General features: G+C 40.7%; 2 protein-coding genes across 5 annotated transcripts in view; one reads left to right on the plus strand and one right to left on the minus strand.

The window, feature by feature from the left end:
• Positions 1 to 9,962, plus strand: part of pacsin3 (protein kinase C and casein kinase substrate in neurons 3) — a 32,940-nt gene extending 22,978 nt beyond the window's left edge. For all 4 annotated transcript variants that reach the window (XM_042212920.1, XM_005944424.3, XM_042212922.1 and 1 more), the window contains 3 exons: positions 2,564 to 2,706; positions 5,960 to 6,120; positions 8,459 to 9,962. In XM_042212920.1, coding sequence (XP_042068854.1) covers positions 2,564 to 2,706; positions 5,960 to 6,120; positions 8,459 to 8,574 — 420 coding nt within the window. In that variant the 3' untranslated portion in view covers positions 8,575 to 9,962. The remainder of the gene's footprint in view (positions 1 to 2,563; positions 2,707 to 5,959; positions 6,121 to 8,458) is intronic.
• Positions 9,963 to 14,082: 4,120 nt separating this feature from the next.
• Positions 14,083 to 19,475, minus strand: part of LOC102313227 (Golgi apparatus protein 1) — a 28,917-nt gene continuing 23,524 nt past the window's right edge. Inside the window, exons 22-26 of the mRNA XM_005944426.3 lie at positions 19,330 to 19,431; positions 19,095 to 19,202; positions 18,517 to 18,637; positions 17,952 to 18,058; positions 14,083 to 17,735 (exon numbers count right to left, since the gene is read on the minus strand). Of these exons, the coding sequence (XP_005944488.1) occupies positions 17,568 to 17,735; positions 17,952 to 18,058; positions 18,517 to 18,637; positions 19,095 to 19,202; positions 19,330 to 19,431 (606 nt within the window). The 3' untranslated portion in view covers positions 14,083 to 17,567. The remainder of the gene's footprint in view (positions 17,736 to 17,951; positions 18,059 to 18,516; positions 18,638 to 19,094; positions 19,203 to 19,329; positions 19,432 to 19,475) is intronic.

Here is a 19,475-nt window from a genome sequence, read left to right on the forward strand (position 1 = left end):
GCAGTTTTGGAGACGCTGACCCAGCCATCACAATTTAGTCCTTCTCAAACTCACTCAAATCCTTGTCCATTTTTCTTCTAACACTCAACTTTGAGGAAAAAATATTCACTTGTTCCCTAAAGTATCCCACCCACCAACAGGTGCCATGGTAAAGAGATAACCACTGTGATTCACTTCACCTGTCTTTGCTTGTAATGTTTTGTCTGATCGGTGTAAATTGTTTTTTCTTTCTTTGAAAACTGACAGCTGTTACCAGTTTTAGCAGTATTGTTAGAAGTGTAATTATTTTTAGGTACTGCAATATGCATTGCAAATTTAGGAGTGTAGGGCAACTGCACTTGAAGTCGGTAGTCTGTATGATGAAGTGCTCGCCAAGTTTGGTTTCAAGAAGTCTTTTTATCTCACTGTTTAAAACACAAAAGAGAGAAACAGTGACTTCTTACATGTCTCCAGAATGTTACATATTGCGTACTTCCCCACCGTCTTTGCTGTCTGCTCCTGAGTCACACATTGTAAATGTTGTACTGTCCTATTTTCTCTCTGTGCGTGGTTCGGCAGAGCCTCTTCTTACATTATCTGGATTCTTGCCTCTCATCCTCCACCTTTATTTCTGGCAGCCGCACACTGCCCCGCTATGTTTACTGTTCCAGACCTGGAGCTTTGAATTTCAAATTATAGAAAAGACTCTACATGTAACATGCGAACAACACAGTTACTTAAAGTCTGACAGATTTTTGGATGATCTCAAATCCATTTGTTTGATCAAACATACTTGAGCTTTTCTCTGAAGTATGTTTTTTGTTTTGGTTAATAAAAACTGAAGCATCGTTACTGCTTTAGTAGAGACGTTCGAGTGGTAGCACACAGCTGAAGATGGTTTAGTCTGAGAGCTGCCAGAGCTGGTAATTGTAAAGTACATCGGCTGTGCTGCTTGACATCTGCTGGACGTCTGTCTGTCCTGGTGGAGGGATCTCTCCACTTTCCTTATATAGATTTGTTTTTCTCAGTTCCTGGGTTTTGCACACATGCACATTTTCAGCGTTATCAATGAGTCTGATCTTTGGATTCTGCATTTTAAGATTATTAAGTTAACATTATTGCAGTGATGACAAAGTAAACACTTTTTTTTTTTTTTACCTTCCTCAGTTATTCTTTGCAAAAAGTAAGCAAGTGGAAGATCCTGGCAGGGATAAGTGTCTTTTCTGTCCTCTGAGGAATCTCCTGGCATTCCCACAGTGCCGCTGACATGCAAACAGAGAGCCTTTGTCCCAACACACACACACATGTCTGAACTTGCGAGGACTTTCAGTTAACTATATTCATTCATAACTCCAAGCACGATTCCCCCACTGCGTAAAGATCAGGCGAGGAGGAGCTGTACGATGGCCTCACTTGACGGGAAACTTATACACAGCACTTGTCAAGAAGTCTAATTATATCTGTGGTATCTCACTGAACACACACCTCCTGCTGATCAAGGTTCCTCTGAAGAGAGCTAATACTAACAAGTCTATCCCCAGCTGCCTACGCCTGCAAGCAGCACCCTGCTATTACATGATGGTGCGTTAGGTCTGGGTGTGATCTAAAGATTGACAGGGCTTCATGTTGAAACTTATGAATTGTTTTTTTTTTTGTTTTGTTTTTTTAAAAGAGTGCGCTTTGTTCAGATTTGGTTTCACATTTAAAACTCTCAGGTGTTTTGTGTTGCGATTTTATTTTCATATAGGTTTGTGTCTCTATGTTGTTTTCATTGTTCTTGCTCATTTATATTCGATTGTAAAACTACAATATATAATTGTCTGTATTTTAAAACTTGGGTGATAAGTGTTAAGAACATGACATCAACACTAATGAGGCACTTCTGGACTTCAAAGACAATCATTTTTTTAAATCTCTTAGGTCCATTAAAAATCTGAGAGTCTCTGATACGGCATCTTTAATATGAATATTTGTCAGTTTCAGCAGCTCTCTGATTCCCTTTGAGTTTAGCACTGTGGGTTTGACAAAAGAAGAGATCTGAAGATAACGCCTTATGTTCTTTAGCAGTTTTTGAATTGAAACGGTCAACAACGTGCAACAATGACAAGTAGTACCATGTAATGTCAAAAATTTGCTGCATCTTTGGTAACGTTATCAGTGACACAAAGCACCGGTGCTGTTGTTGTATCCTTCCACGGATCTTTAGCTGTTATTTGACGCGCTTCTTACAGAATCTGAAGAGAAACGCATTTTGGATGAAGTCTTAACAAGTGTTGTAACACACAGCACTGCTGATCTCGTCTATGTCTTTGGTTTGACTTTGCAAAACCAAACCATTTGCATATCCGTGCATCCATAACACTGCAGTGTAGCACATTTTCTTTCATTTAAATCATCATCCTTTCTTTAACTGAATGCAACAGCAGCATACTTTAAAGGCCTAGCTCTGGCTTTTGTTGACTCCCGTGGATGCATCAACAGAGTGTTCATTAAACTTGTGTCACTTATGTCGACATAAACTGATAAAGAGACAAAGACCTGAGTCAGTGTAAGCTTAAGTAAATGACTGTGTGTCTGTGTGCAGGAGTGGTCTCCAGAGGCAAGTCGCTCCATCAGCAAGAGGATGCACAGTGGAAACTCTGAGGAGAACGTGGTGACCCTCACCAACATCGTCTCCTCTGCTGGAGATGATGTCCCACCGAGTCCCATTACCCTGGACACCAGCAGGTAGGAGGACACTGTGGACATGATGTTGGAGTTTATGTTATCATAAACTCCAACATCTGTGCTCTGTTGAGAAGCTATCTGTGGAGATAATTGCGCTTGACTCACAAAGCAGTATACGTAATCTTTTAACCTCCTATAGTCGAAATGTCTACTCACAGACCATAAAGCTGAACCTGGTGGTGAGGTGAATCCATGAAATGGGAGTGAAATATTCCATGTGAAAAAAAGGCCAAGTACAGCATGCACTTAGCAGTTGCTGACTAACCAATAAATTATTATTGGTATGACCTCTGACGGAATCAATACTCCGTTTTTTTCTTTTTTTCAAACTTTGCAACAAATAAACCTCAGAGATGACAGGAAACAATTTGGCTTTATGAAAACTATCCATGATACAGGAGACTTGGTTAAAAATCAAATGTGCAGGTTCTGATGGCCAAATACGATAATAGCAGTGGTAATATTTCTAAAATATGATTTTTGGGATGTGCTTTATATGTTGTGCTTTCAATTTTTTTCCCCCAATATCTCCAAATCTCAACCACAGTTGCTTCAAAGTGCTTTATATTGTAAAGACCCTTCAATAACATAGAAAAAAACCCAACAATCAGCTGACCCTGATGAGCAAGCACTTGGCAACAGTAGGAAGGAAAAACTTCCTTTGTAACAGTATGAAACCTCTGGCAAAACCAGGGACTAGTTAAGTAGTTCTTGCTTTTCATTTTTCTACTAAATAGCTGCAGATACTAGGGCTGGGCTGTATCATACCGTTCACGGTAATACCGGTGTAATTTTGGGCAACGATAGGAAAATGACATATCGCGATAGAATATGGGTAAAACGCGCATGCGCACTGCCTTTGTTTACATACGCACATGGCAGCGACGCAGAACGAGAAAAGCGAAAGTGGATCGTTGAATGAAACGGATGAACCAGAACTGGTTTGTAAAAATGCTGCAAGTTCAGTGGTGTGGAACTGGTTTGGCTTGCGTCTGTCAGATACACAACAAAGCACTATTTTTGGTAGCGCATGCTAGCGGGCCGTCGTTATTACCGTGTTGTTTGGAAAATACGGCACACTTAAAATCAATCCTTTGATTTTTCTGAAAATCGACAGTGCCCCTTATAATCCCGTGTGCCTTATGTATGAATTCTGGTTGTGTTTACTGACCTCGAAATGATTTTATGTACACGGCGCTCGAAAATCTGTCAAATGTTTTAGTACGAAGCCGCACTGCTTGATGGATTGTCGGAGCATTACGGCTATCGTAGGCAGGAGCCTCGCAGAGTGATACGTACTGTGCTTCAACATAATATTACCGTATTGTGTGTGTATAACCTCTTTTTAAGTTTTGTGGATATTATACATGGTTATGCTGAGGATATGTCGGCCAGTTTCCACTGGAAATGCCTTTTGGTTAAACTGTCAGCAAGGAATTTGCATTTGCACTGTTACATTTTTATATAACTTTAATGCACATAAAAAACAGCTGCTTGTTTAAGTGAAAATACATTGATGGGGTTTTTTGCACTAATAAAGTTGTGGAGTTGTAAAGTATTTTGTCTAGTGTCAATTATATCGTCAGTTATATCGTTATCGCAAATTTGATAAATATTTTTGGTCATATCGCCCTGCTCTAGCAGATACATTTCCACATCTGCCCTGTCTGCAGGAGTCCCCACATGAGAGGGATTGTAATCACTTCTGTGATCTGACCACATGTGCAGCGAAGTGCAAATTAAGTGTCTTAAATTTCATTTGCCGTTTACCTCGCTACACGTGCTTGCAACTGGAACAAAATAACAATACAGTAATTTTTTAGAGATTTTCCACCTGAACATAAAGAGCTTGTGTTTGCTGTGCACATGCACATGAATACACAGCATCAATACATAACAAACACACTTTCTTGATTTTTTTTTTTTTTTTTTAAGAAAATTTTAAAGAGAGAGCTGTGCTTGTGGGTTTTGTGAAGTTTTAAAATGGAATGTTGTGGGCTGTTGATTGCAGACTAAACACAAGACTACAATTATATCTCTCACAGGTGTGTGTGTGTGTGTGTGTGTGTGTGTGTGTGTGTGTGTGTGTGTGTGTGTGTGTGTGTGTGTGTGTGTGTCTCAGAGACGGAGGTAGAAGACAGCATGTGGTTTACTTTCCTTGTTACCTTGTAGTCACCCTGAGGAGTTAGCATCCTGTACATAGATGGCACTCTTAATTAGTAGCTAGAACTGTGTGTGTGTGTGCGCGCGTGCATACACGTGTATTGCTCATGTTGCGAGGACATAAATGTGGTTTTTTTAATACAGTCACATAGTGGGGACATGCAACCCCGACCTCACCCACCGTTTGGGGACAGGTCAACATGTAAAGCAATACAGTTAGGAGTGAATGCTTGGCCTTGGAAATTCATTTAAGTTGGTGTGATGTCTCAAAGGTGGAAACATGACGGTGTGAATGTCACAGGACAGCCATGTTTCCTTAAAAGAATTGCAAACCTGCTCATCTTTATGTACTCCATAATGGGTTTGTTTGTTTGTTTGTTTGTTTTTTGAAAAAGAAAAAGCGAGAAAGAGAGAAAAGAAAAATCAATATCAGTGCTACAAATCTAGTTGGACTACAGTACCACATATATGTATTTTTTGGTGTCTTAAGACAAGCATAAAGAGATTTTTTTTTTTTTTAATTAACAGGGAAGGCTCCTAACCACTTTGCTTTGAGCTCTGTTCTTTCCAGTGTAGCTGTTATTGCTGCTGTCATTTGAAGGGATGTAGTACAGAGCAACAAAGAGGGAAGTAAGAGTCACAATTTTTTTATTTATTTTTAGCCATCCTTCCCACTTTCTAATAATAACACTGGTGTAATGTCCATTTGGTAAGCTGAGACATCACTGGACTAGATAGTTGGGTATTCTACAAGTCTACATGTGTGTGCGGGCGTGTGTGTTTCTATAACATACATACATTTTACATCTGTATGTGGTGCTTTCCAAGCTCAGACTTCTGTGAGCCTGACATTTCCACGCGCTACTCTTCCCTTTATATCCGTGATGATAAAAGCGGTGTTTCCCAGGAGATGCCGTGCAGCTGAAACACCTCAATTCAGTCATGTGATGTAAGCCAGGAAAATGGGGAAACTCAAAATGGGAAAATTTGCCTATTACCAACTTATGTCTGTGGAAATGTTCGTGTTATTTTTGGCAAATGGAAAAGTTCACACTTGACTTTTAACGCCTCTATCCCTCTTCTCTCACAGGGTGAAAGATTATTCATCAGACTGGTCAGATGATGAAAGTCCAAAGAAGGTGGCGGTAAATGGCGTCGGGGAGGAGGAAGAAGAGCAGGTAGAGGGAGTGCGAGTCAAAGCACTCTATGATTACACGGGCCAGGAAGCCGATGAGCTCAGCTTTAAAGCAGGTATTAACCCCTACTAATGCTTTTTAGTTGGAAGGCATCACAGAGAAGAGTGCTGGTATTTACATTTTTTATTTAATTAAAAGTTTAGTTTTTCTGCCTTGATGCCTCATCTTAAGAACTACGTACATACTCGTGTCAAACATGTTGTTCCAGACAAGATGTTTGACACTGATCCTCAAATGCAGTAAGAGTGTAATACAGAGTGGTGCATAAACACACACACATTACATCTTACTTTTTTTTGAACTGATAAAACTAATGCATGAACGACTCCATCTAAGTTTCCACAGAAAGAAGTATACATGCATACTTCTCTGAGCATAAGAGGGTAGATTTGTGCTACTCTCTTCCATGTTTCTGTGGCTTCAGTTGGATCGTCATTACAAAAGTTGTATGTACAAAGCTTGCTGAAAGCACTCACATATCTCTGGATACTGGAAATGAAAACATTCAGGCTTTTGTTTGTTTGTTGTTTTTTTTAAATTAGACTTAATGAACCCCACAGGAATGCTTTTATTTTGTAGAACAATTACCTTTTCCAGCTTTCACGTGAAAATAAAACGCTCAGCTTTTTGCCTACATGCATCTAAATATTAACAGTGCATTACTGTAGCTTTTCAGTGACTAATCTGGTTGTAATTGTAAGGTCTGGTAAGCTGAGTAAAGCCAAATGCCCAAAAAAGAAACGACTAATGTAAATGAAGAGGAAATAAAATAATGAATATCAAAATATTGAGTTGATAGTTAATGGATGTGTGCTTCTGTTTGTTTGATTTGTTTTAAGTTAATTGATTTGAAAGGAATACTTCAGGGTCAGTCACGCAGTGACGCAGGAAGTGGTCGAAAAATATCACCAGACCAGTTGGCAAGTAAAAGGTGCTTGTTGTTGCTAGATGAAACTAGCTGTAAAAAGGCATACAGTGCTACAGCAAAAATCTCCTTGTCATTTCTTTGGCCGGTAGCAGGTTGCTACTGTCATTAGTCATTTGTATGGGAGATGCCAACCACTCTTCCCAGCAGCTATGAAACTGAAGAGTGTGCTGCTAACTGGGAATGGAGAACATTCACCTTCAAAGTAAAAAGTTCTGCCTTTTCAAACATGTAGTTTCAGCAGTAAAGTCCAACCTTTACTTTGAAGGGAAATGTTTTCTGCCAACCTGCCTACTCGTTGGCAAATACATTTTTCCTTAGTGACCAGAAGTTGTCGGAGGGGTTGCAACTGCTCTCTAGGTCAATTTGACTGAGGCTACCTGTGTGTACCGTGTATCCTCAGGGGCTGAACATTAATTATTTTTATATTTAAAGCAACTCCACAGAAAATGTTTGGGAGAAAGCCTCACAGCGGGGGTGTAACAAATCTTGCTGCGTCCCTCCTCCTCTTTACACTCCTCGCAGTCAAGAGGGAAGAAGCTGCTGTATACCAGACAAATGGTACTCCGTTTAGTATAGAGGATAAATAATGGACATAATCAAAAGAAAGAAGGGGACGGACAGAAAGACCCCCAAAATTAATATGTAGGTATATAATATATCTCCAAAATCTGAACATGAATTCACTGGAAAATTCCTAAACTTAAAAGAAAATCGTGTACTGCAAGTTGACATTGAATAAGAAACATAAGAAATTTACAAATCTGTAAAGCACATCTGCAAATATTTGGAGGACAAACACAAAAAGTTTCTTTTCTTTCTTTTTTTTTCTTCTTCTTTTTTTTATTTTGGTCTTTTCCAGTGGCAAAACCCCCCCACATTCTGCTGCAGGTGCAGAAATGAGAAAAATTGAGATGAAGCTTAACGTGTTGTTAAACATAACAGAGGTTTAAAGCTGCTGTGGTGTATAGTAACTCTCACCAAGCTAACGGGACTTGATGGGACCACTGAGCTTAACCCAGCTCAGCTCAGCTGTGTAGGGAGGTTTTTATTTCCATGAAAGATTCGTCCCCAACTTTTGGGGGAGTCAGAGCCAGCCTGTTTGTATCGCACAAGCGAACTTCCAAGAGCTTTTTACTGAACACATTACAACATACAATAAAGTGAAAAAATACACAAAACCTTTAAATTCCATTAGAAGGCACAATTACAGAAAATTGATGTGCTGGGGAAAGATCCTGCATTACTGCACTTCTGTAAATCCTGTACTGTAGATCAGAATCACAGCTGTGGAGAGCCATAAGGGTCTTCACAGCTGTGGAAACGGGAGATTTTACCTTCCTGTTTTTAACTTGTTTTAAACAGGAGGCCAAAGTCTTGCGTTTTGCTTGTATTTTGCAGGCGTATCCAGTCAGTATCCAATTATTCATTTAAATGAACGTGACTAAAGCCAAACTCATCCTTCCAGGGGAGGAGCTACTGAAGCTGGGAGAAGAGGACGAGCAGGGTTGGTGTAAAGGACAGCTGAGCAATGGCCAGATTGGCCTCTACCCTGCCAACTACGTGCATGTCATTGCATCCTGATGGCCCCCCCTCTATGGCCACCCAATAGCAACGCTGCAATCAAGATACCAGGACTAATTAAAAGGTGTTAGTGCTGAACAGTAGACCCACCTTTTTTGAAAACAGCCTGGGTTGTTTTGTTTTTTTTGTTGCTGACTGTAAAAAAAAAAAAAATGTAAGCATGTTTTTGTAAATTCAACCAGTGCAAAAGTTTCCTTATTCGTGATGGATTGTTCAATCAACAAGACGTCAGCGGCACAGTCGATTGGTAGAAGCTTTAGCTTCAGGCAGGGAAGCATCCAGAGGCTTGCCAAACAAACTGTAAACATGCACGTTTGTTCTGTCATATCTTTGTTTTCTAAGAGGATGTTTTATTGGACAACACACGTTTAGTCCAAAAAGAATAAGAATGGGTGGAGATGAGGTGAGCAGCAGCCATTACAGCTGGCTCACTCACAAGATTTCAGTGTAGGTTTTGAGTTTTCTTGGATCCAGCATCCAGGGGCCATTACCAGGAACTCCACAGCTTTCTCTGCTCAGCTGTGGTGACTGCTGCTGTTTCAAATGATAAAACCCAGTTAAACACTGACTGTGCCTTAGTCGATAAGGTCTGAAATGTACAGCGCCACCCTACTGTCTGACTGAATTGCACCCTGGATATGTGCAGCACCGCGCTACTCTGATCGCGGAATTACAGCCTGCAAATGCGTGACGCTGCCCGGCTTTCTGAGTGAGAGATTACAGCTGTCTGCTGTATAATGGGCTCATGGCCTCCTTCTAAACACGGAAAAAACCTTTAAAACTTCGGGTGCATTACAGTAAATTTAATTATGCAGGCAGCACTTGATTGGCTTTCATTTAGCTTGATATTTGTGGGCTTTGGTTACTTTTTAGACACTTTTTTTTTAATGTGACAGCTGGGGGTTTTTTTGTTTTTTGTTTGTTTTTTTCATATTAAGTCACGCGAGTTTGCAGCTAAACAGTTGCTCCCCCCCAATTAATCATTAGACAGATCAAAGCAGTAATGTCGACTGTTACCTCTGGGTCTTTTTAATCTATACATGTTTTTTTGTTGCTAGTCTGATTTGCTATGCTGGGATCACAATGCAAAATCATCTCAGACACATAAAAACAAAAAAGTAATAAGTTAATTTTTTTTTTTTTTTTTTTTTATTATGTCAGGTTTGGGGGTTTTTCATGTTTAAATTTGTGTCTTACATACAAGGAAGTCTTTTCTTTCCCTGTTAATCTTATCCCTGCTACAGCTAACCCACATAGATGCTAAAATAGAAGATATTAGATCTACTACAATGGTCTGTGGATTCTTTCTTTTTCTTTCCATAATTGTAACATATACATATACAGTACTTACAGGGAGAAGCAACAATAAAAAGCTTTCTACAGCTGAATGTTTCACAGAACATCTTTTGTGCTCATCAAAAGGGTAAATGCTCATATTATAGCTTAAAGCTCCCAAATATCAGAACTCCAGTATCTCAGAGTATTGCATTTCCATTTTGAGTATCTTATCACCGGCACAAGGAGGGTAAGCCACAGAAGGTCATTGCTGAGAAGGCTGGCTGTTTGGAGTGCTGTGTCAAATCATGTTAATGGGAAACTGAGTGGAAGGGAACAATGTAGGAAAAGAAAACTGGGATGAAACGCCAGTTTTGGGGAGATTTCCCATTTTCACAAGTTGGTTCTTCAGCAGCACATACTGCTGAACCTCTTGTTGCTTTGGCTGGAAACATGCAAATACAATTCAGCACAGGGAAGCATCAGCTTGTGTCTTCATACATCTTATACAATGAAACTAGAACACAAACTGCTGTCCCTGTTGTCATGACAACACTAAGCTTTGCATGTAAAATCCTGCAAATCGGTCTGCGTGTATGACTTTAAAAAAATACTCTTTTGATCTGAAACTTCTGCTTTACCCTTTACAGCCACTGGAGCATTATGTGGTTCCCTCCATGGATGATGTTTTCATTGTTTAATGCAGTCACCTGGAGCCCCAGACAAACCTTCCAGAGCAGAGTTATCAGGAATAATCACCAGTAATTAGGTAAAAAAAAAAAATCTAATTCTACGCTTTATGAAATACACTTTATTCACCAGTCTCTAAACATCAAAGCAACCTTAAAATTACAGGCATTCAAAATCTACAGGAAAAAGAATTCCACAAAGGCACAGACAATAGTTAGCAACAGCCTTGTTAAAGGTTATATTAATAAAGGCTAAAGCTAATCTTTGCTACAATATAATCTTCCAGAAACAAATGCATGAGCAGAAACAGTCCTTGCCACACAAGCTGGAGTGTCGCCCTTACGACAGGCCTCGCTTCTTGGCAGTCAGACTGCGATGCCCTCCTCTCATTCAGTGAAGCTGCAGCAGGACAGTGCCAGATAAGTGCACATAAACACATCCAAGATCCAAAACCTGGACATAAATGTTGAAAATTAAAAAAAAAAAAATCCTGTGTAACCCATTTTCATTTCTAACCTGTCAAATATGCCACGATAAAAGAAGTGTTCAAATTAAATTCAAAGTACATTTAGGAGTACTGTAATGATGTCTTTTTTCTGTGGCTCACGTGAAGATGAAACATAAGTAGGATGCTGTAGAGTAGGGGTGGGGGAACTCCAGCTTCAAGGCCCGGTGTCCTGCAGGTTTTAGATGTGTCCTTGATCCAACACAGCTAATTTAAATGACTAAATTATCTCTTCAACATGTCTTGCAGTTCTCCAGAGACCTGGTAATGAACTAATCATTTGATTCAGGTGTGTTGACCCACAGTGATATCTAAAACCCGTAGGACACCGGCCCTCGAGGCCTGGAGTTCCTAACCCCTGCTGTACAGCATCCTGCAATGACTCATGACTGTTGTTGAGCTGGCTGTCACTCGGTGCTCACTTACTTAGCTACACCTGTTCAGCTGTTTAACACAAATATGTAATCAGTCAACCACATGTGACATGGCTGTGGGAGTGGGTTAACACTGAGGTGGGGTGGTTAGCGCCATCGCTTTACGGCAAATAGGTCCTGGGCTCCCTTTAAGTACTACACTTATGTGTAGGTTAGTGATTTTACTTTGGTTGTCTGTGCGAATGATTGACTTCCTTCCTGAAACAGATTGGCAAACTTGACAGGCTGTATCCCCATTACAGTTGGGATAGGTTTTTAGCCGAGCTGGAAGCAGAAGAGAGTGGGCACTTGGACCAACATCTCTAAAGATGTTTCCAGAGCCTTGTTCAATCAATGCCACAATTAAGGCTGAAGGCAAAAGGGGTTCCAACTTGGTACTCAAATGTACTATCCTCACGAATACAGCAGGGACCTATTTTTATTTGCTTTCACTTCTTGCCAGTCGGACTGCAAAGCACTTGATGCAGTGCTAGTGAAGTGGCTTGTGAGTGGTAAACTGGCACATCTTCAAAGGTCTCTGTGAAATGGCTTGTTGCCCTCTCCCTCTCTCTCTCTGCTCTTTAGAAGCAGAAGGATCAGCTCCAACAGTTGACACTGGATGTCAACTGTTGGAGGATGAGCAAGGATGACCCTCTCTCTGCTGCGTCACAGCAGTCAGCTTCTGCAGAGGCACGAGGACGCTTCTGTGTCAGTAAACATTCGTCTGAGTAATGCCTAGTACTGAAAAGTTACAAATAAACAGATTTTTACTTTAAACTACATGTAATAAATTTTTATTCTTGGGCAGCAGTGACCGACATTTCATGTACGGCTCTTGCTGTAGGCATAATGAGTGATAAACCACCAGTGGGTTAGGCCACAGAGGACATGTTTATCTTTGGTCTTCATTCACTCACATTCAATTCAAATCTATTTATACACCACCAAATCACAACAGTCACTTCAAGATGCTTTATATTGTAAGGTTAACAACCCTACAATAAAAAAACAAACAACCCAACAATCATACCACCCATTATGAGAAAGCACTTTGGCGAAAGTGGGAAGGAAAAACTCCCTTTTATCAGGAAGAAACCTCCGACATAACCAGGTTCAAGGAGGGGCTGTCATCTGTCATAAACAACTGAGGGTAGGGGAAGAGAGACAGGACAAAAGACCCACTGTGGAAATGCAGTGTGGTGTAGATAAAGACATAAAGCATGTTTCTGAGCCTTTTGGAACGTGCAGGCTTCTTCAGCTGTGACTGTGTGCTTCCTGTCTGACAGACGCCAGGTGGTCAGACTGGGCAGCATCACCTCATCCCCCATCACACTGAACACTGGTGCTCCACAGGGGTGTGTACTGAGCCCTCTCCTGTACTCACTCTACACCTACGACTGCACAGCCACTAACAGCTCCAACATCATTGTGAAGTTTGCGGACGACACTACAGTGGTGGGTCTTATCACCAACGGTGATGAGACGGCTTACAGGGAGGAGGTCAGCGCCCTGACCCACTGGTGTCAAGACAACCATCTCACCCTCAACGTCGCAAAGACAAAGGAGTTGATAGTGGACTTCCGGAGGTGCAGAGAAGTACACACCCCCATCACCATCAACGGCGCTGCTGTGGAGAGAGTGAGCAGCTTCCGGTTCCTTGGTGTACATCTGGCTGAGGATCTTACGTGGTCAGTACACACAAACAAAACAGTGAAGAAGGCGCAGCAGCGCCTCTTCTTTCTCAGGAGACTGAAAAGATTCGGCATGAGCCCCCGCATCCTCAGGACCTTCTATCACTGTGCCATTGAGAGCATCCTCACTGGATGCATCACCACCTGGTATGGCAACAGCACCGCCTACAACTGCAAAGCTCTCCAGCGAGTAGTGCGGTGCTCTGAACGGATAATTGGAGGTGAGCTTCCCTCCCTCCAAGACATCTACAGGAAGCGCTGCCTGAGGAAAGCGGGGAGGATCATCAAGGACTCCAGTCACCCCAGCCATAAACTGTTCAGACTACTTCCATCAGGAAGGAGGTTCTGCAGCATCCGGTCCCGTACCAGCAGACTGAGAGACAGCTTCTTCCATCCAGGCCATCAGACTGCTGAACACGTCATAGACACCTCAGCTTCACTACTGGAACTTCAACATTATGCACTCCACACTGTATATAAATGCCACTTGTTTTGCACATATTCAACTCTGTATATTTTATATATTTTATTATTATTATTATTATTTTTATTTTTTTTTTTTTACTATTTAATTTGTAAAAATGTGTATCACACACACACACACACACACACACACACACACACACACACCGTAGGAAAATATTTAGTATACACATCCAGAAATGCATACACTATTATATATTGTACATATATTTATTAGTTTCAGGTTGGCCATTCTTGTATTTTGCTCGTTTGTGTTGTTGTGTTTGCACATCTCTGTTGCTTGTGGGGCTCGCACACAAGAATTTCACTCGCATGTGCTGTGCCAGTGTGCCTGCACATGTGATGTGACAATAAAAGTGATTTGATTTGATTTGATTTGTGTTAAACACAAAACATATAAGAGCTGTAACTTATTTGGTCTTAAAAAGGGACTCTGTCTGAGGCAAGGATATGAAAATCTGCACACATTTTTATTAAATCAACAAATTTTATCTGTACAGCAAAATCAAATCTCACAATGATAGATGTTACATTTTCATACTACATGGCATATTCCAAGAAGAACAAAACTGCACAGCGATGAAATTTGTCCACATGGAGACTTCCGTACAAAACTGGTTTTGATAGCGGTTTTTAGTTTTCTGTCAAATCTCTTATTCAACATCTGACTTCAGACAGACACAGAAACAAAAAGGTTGTTGAGAAACGCTCAAAGCAGCGATCTCCTACCAAAAGATATTTTTCCCATTTCTCAGAGTGTGTTCACTTTTTGTTCATGAGCAGAAATCAGAAATATTCATCTTTGTGACTGCTTTTATATCACTCATGGGAAATAATTCACCACAAAAAGCTGCAAAGGATTTGTTTAAAAACAAATTTGGTTAATGTCAAAATATTTTCAGAAATTAATAAATGAGGCTATGTAGATGTGACTTACATCAGATAAAGTGAAAAAGTTAACATTTGTTACTGTTTTTAAGAAGAAAAGGCTAAATGTTTGGATCTTTTCATGTTATTTAACTGCAAAGCAATGATTTGCATGGCTCAAAAAAAAAAAGACTCAATGATTCATAGTCACGGGATTTTGATGTAATGTCAACATTATTTAGCTTTGATTGAGCTCTTTAATGCAAAATCTACATTAGGAGAACTACATAAAACTCTCACGCTGCTCATCAGTTGTCGTTTGGGTGGAAAAGTTACTGGACGTCTCCTTTACCTGGTAGGAATGACCCAGTTCTGAGGTTCTATGATGCAAAGGACACACCCACTGCAGCCATGACCAATACACTTTTAAATCACTACTACTTTTAAATGTATCAGTTTTAGACAGTGCTGGTTCATGTTTTAAGTTTAAGACATGACCCAGCACCGGAAACCACTGTGGTTTGATGGACTGTAGATAAAAGATGGTCTCAAAGGGAAGCCCATGTGGAAACATTCTTTGTAGATATAGTTGTTTTGGGTTTTTTTTTTAGACCAATACCAATTCTGATATTGTCCATTTAAAAGTCTGATATTCCGATATACCTGCTGATATTTTTCTTTCTGATAAACAAAGCATAAACAAATTTCCCTAAAATTTGCTGCACGTAGTTTATTTATTTACTTGTTTACGCTCCCAACTCTTCTCAGGCCAGTAGGTTGTTGTGTTTGTGGCGCTCCAAACACATGCTGTCAACACCAAAGTTGCAGAGTGCCCTCTGGTGGACAAACTACAGAATATCAACACTCAAAAGACTCACTAGTTAAATGGTTGAAGGGTTTCTCTCCTGTTGGTACTTTACATTTAATTTATCGAGCATTATAAGTGCCAATACCAATACATCGGTAAATAGTTAATATTGACTGATATTATTAGTTAATATTAGCTCTAATACTTTGCTAATAGTCCACAGGGGATGTCTCATGATGTCTGGTTTCAAATTGCCAAGACGATGAGGATGTTTAAAATACTCCAGTCAAAACAGGATTTTACAAAATGAAGGGCAACATCCATCTTTAGTGGTTTTAATGGAAGTGAGTAACTAATGGTGTTCTCTTGTACATCACCAATGCCATTCAACCGCATCACAAATTTTTTAAAAAGATTTCTTTGACCACAACAGGGCAGTGCTTTACCAGCAGGTCTGCTGAAATGTGGATGGACGTGTTCTGTTGTTGAAGTTTAGATTTTAGTGGGGGAATTGTTCCTGTATGTTGCTGTCACTAGATGAAATTGGTTGTAAAGAGGCATACAGTGCTGTACAGTTTGTACAAAAGTCTGCAAACACTCCCCAACTAGTCGCAATTTTTTTTTTTAAAGATTAAATTTTATTTATATAGTGCCAAATCACAAAAACGGTCACCTCAAGGATCTTTACATTATTGTAGGGTCTTTACCTTACAATATAGAGTAAAACCCCAACAATCAGGCAACTCCTTATGAGCAAGCACTTGGCGACAGTGGGAAGGAAAAACTCCCTAAACTAAGTGGCTGTAAAATGTAAAAGAGTGTCACGCAGACCACAGACAGAAATCAATCACCTTCAAGACGTAAATGTTGCGTCTTGAAAAGTGTTGGTTTCAATGGTTGCGTACAACTTTTACTTTAAAGATAAATGGGTTCAGTTTCCTGTTTGTGTTACACTTTTCCAAGTTTCACTACCACTTTGTGGTTAGCTATCAAGAGTTTGCAGACATGTTGGCAAACACTCTGGGCAATCGCAGCATTCTGCTAGTGACCGCAACACAAAGTAAGCTTTTGGGCCAGGACCTCATTGTGACTGCCAGTAACCTATAGAAACCATTCACCAGAAAGTCTTTGACTGGTGTTGAAGCCTATGACAAAGGCCTTAGTTACCCGCTCATTTCCTCAAGAGGTTTTGCTTTTTGCCTCGCTACTATGGTTTAACAAAAGTACCATCTTATGGTGCAAATGAGTATTGCATGAAAGGTACAGTCCAGTCCTAGTTCAGCTCTAGTTGACATCTCTAAGTCATAGCAGTTCTTTCTTCACATTCTTCTCGACATTTTAGTTAACTTTGGAAGGTTTTAAACCTTTTACAATTAGTACTTTTAAAGCTCCATCATACACAGCTGTACTTCTCTGCATGTCTCACTGTAGACTACAAAATCTGTATTTAGCTGGATTTCCAGGAAAAAAACATAAAAGATCAATCAAACTCAAAAGAAACTAAAACATCATCAGACAATAAATAAGGCATAATGTTAAAAAACAAACAAACAAAAGTGCAATGAAGTTAGCATTTAAATTAAGTTTTAAAACCATGTGCGCAGGACAATCCAGTCAATGACAATATTGAGAGCAGCTGGACCTTCATTTCCAGTCAGTAACAAGCGAGATGGATCTGAACTGGTCCAGATGAAGGAAGAGAGGATGGGACTTTGTCACTAATGAGAAAATGTTTCAAAGCAACAGGAACTTGTCAGAATTCAACCACAAAGTTGAACGACTCAGGCTGCTGCAGTCACTTCCAAAGAAACGGTTTCCTGTTGCGCTGCATGCTCCAGTTGCCATTAAATATCACAAAAATAAAAGCGTCAGGACTGAACCGGGGGGGGGGGAGAGCAATTCTAGCCCCAGAAGCAACAGCCCTCAGTCACATCAAGAACAGCGCTTAGTTAGAACCTCAAACAAGATCCTCAGCAAAAGCAGATTTGTTTAAAAAAAAAACAAAAAAAAAAACCATGATTGAGGAAAAACACTTGAATCAGACAGCCGGTGCTATCGCAGAGTTTGGAGATGTCCAAAGGGAGATTTTAGGATTCATTGAGGGGGTAACGGGGTCCAGAGCTGGGCACTGGTGTTGGCACTGTGCAGGCTGGCTGGTTACAGATCGGGCATCTGAGAGAGGAGGGGGAGGAAGAGGAGGAGGAAGGTAGGGAAAGGTTTAAGGACTCAGTTCTTTTGGAAGCATCGGGGCGCTCTGTCTTCTATCGGTCCTTCAGTTCTCTCGTCACTCGCTTGGTGATTCGACCGCACAGCAGCCCCACCAGGAACAGGACGCACACACTCAGTGCGATCATGAACAGGATGTAGTTCTTGGAGGGTGATGTCATCACCTGCACGGCCAGGTCTGAGAAGCCTTCTGCTGGTGCCACCTATAGCACAGAGGGAGGGGGCTAGCATCAGTGTTTGCCTGGATAGAGTGAAGTATCTTTACACTAATAGAATGATTAGTGCACAAATGTTTTGAGGTACTCACAGCAACTACATTACGCAACCTAACAACTCTTCCTCTGATGCTACCTGTGTGTTGGCATCAGGGTGGAAGCTCTAGTCCCAATTGTCACAGTAATCCAACTCTTGATGTTTACCTTTGCAGCATAGCTCCACATGTCGATGCGGTCTTGAAGCCTCTTCTTACACTCAGGCTGAAGGCGAACTCTCTTGTCCTGTAACGCCTCCATCAGACACGACATCTCTGCATAGAGAGGGACAGAAAAATCTAGTTTTGGTGACCAAACACAGTAAAAAGAATCTCAGTGAAAGACATTCAAACCCCTCAGCCTCCTAGTAGAAGCACCTATGGTACCAATTTGAAAATCCTAGGTGACCTCTGTCTTAAGTTAACGCATTCACAAGATTTTCAAAAAATCTTGACCTCTGAGGTCAATCTTAAAGGTGAGGTTACTGAGATATAAACTTGTTCCCTTAAGGTATCAATTTGAAAAACCTATGTTGCCTGATTCTTGAGTTTTTGTTGGCATGGCAACAATGATACCCCATGAGCCTTTCAGGCTGAGGTAAAGATGGACAAGCAAACTTTATTAGTAAACAGTCATTGATTGGGAAGCGGACTCTGATTAGAATACTTTCTTGGCTCCATCTAACCAGCCTGACAGTTTTGCACAAGAAGAAAGATTGTGTGAAAGCACCCACGTCGTCCTCTGCCCGGCGTGATGGCGGCACAGTGGTGTTTCAGGTCCAGAGCACAGGCTGTGTGGAGGACCGGGTCCACAAAGATGTCTGCCTTACTCTCCTTTAGCATGTTCAGGACTTCCTGCAAACACAAACAAATAAGGGATATGTGAGTTTTTACATTAAGATTCAGTGAGCATTTTTTTTGTTGCTGTGAAACCTAAACAAACACACCTAAACAAACAAAAACAAAAACATACAAGGTTACCTGAAAGTGTAACCAGTAGCTTTTGGTGGCTAATGTTAGACTTTTTTGCTAAGTGTGGCAAATTAGCTAATGAGAGTTTTCAGCCATTTTCCCTCCTTCTTCTATGATACTATGAATGAAAATAATGAGATCATCTAGAAGCAACAGTCACAGTGACGCTAAAGTTTTCATTTGTGTGTTCAGACTTTGGCTCCTTTCATATTTTGAAGCCTTCTGAAACATACTGTACTAGTACAGTATTCTACACACTGTAAAATGTCCATGATATTTTAAAACCAACAGAAATATGCTAATAATCAAGTTCATCTTATGTTGTACTGTGGACACGTACCTTTTTACAGGCTTCCTGTCTGATTTTAAGCAGGTTGACTTTCAGACACTCTTCCACCTGACCAGTCTGCTCCTGGGCAGCCGCCTCCTCTGCGCACAATCTGGAGATCTGCAGAGGGAGAAAAAAAAGGAGGAGAGAATTGTTCATTTGTTTGTCTTTGTGTGTGTGTGTGTGTGTGTGTGTGTGTGTGTGTGTGTGTGTGTGTGTGTGTGTGTGTGTGTGTGTAAGCAAGTACTTCTTCTGAGCAGTGCATCTGCAGCTGTCGGTCCAGTCTGTAGTCGAGCGCAGACTCCTGGAGAATCACTCTGATCTGGTCTTCGCAGTCTGAAGACAATCTCTAAAACAAACCCCGGTCAGAAAACACACAATTTAACAACAATC

The sequence above is a fragment of the Haplochromis burtoni genome, unplaced genomic scaffold (genome assembly GCF_018398535.1).
Source record: "Haplochromis burtoni strain Fernald_Lab_line unplaced genomic scaffold, NCSU_Asbu1 Contig_401, whole genome shotgun sequence".
In the NCBI taxonomy this organism is placed as follows: Eukaryota; Metazoa; Chordata; class Actinopteri; order Cichliformes; family Cichlidae; genus Haplochromis; species Haplochromis burtoni.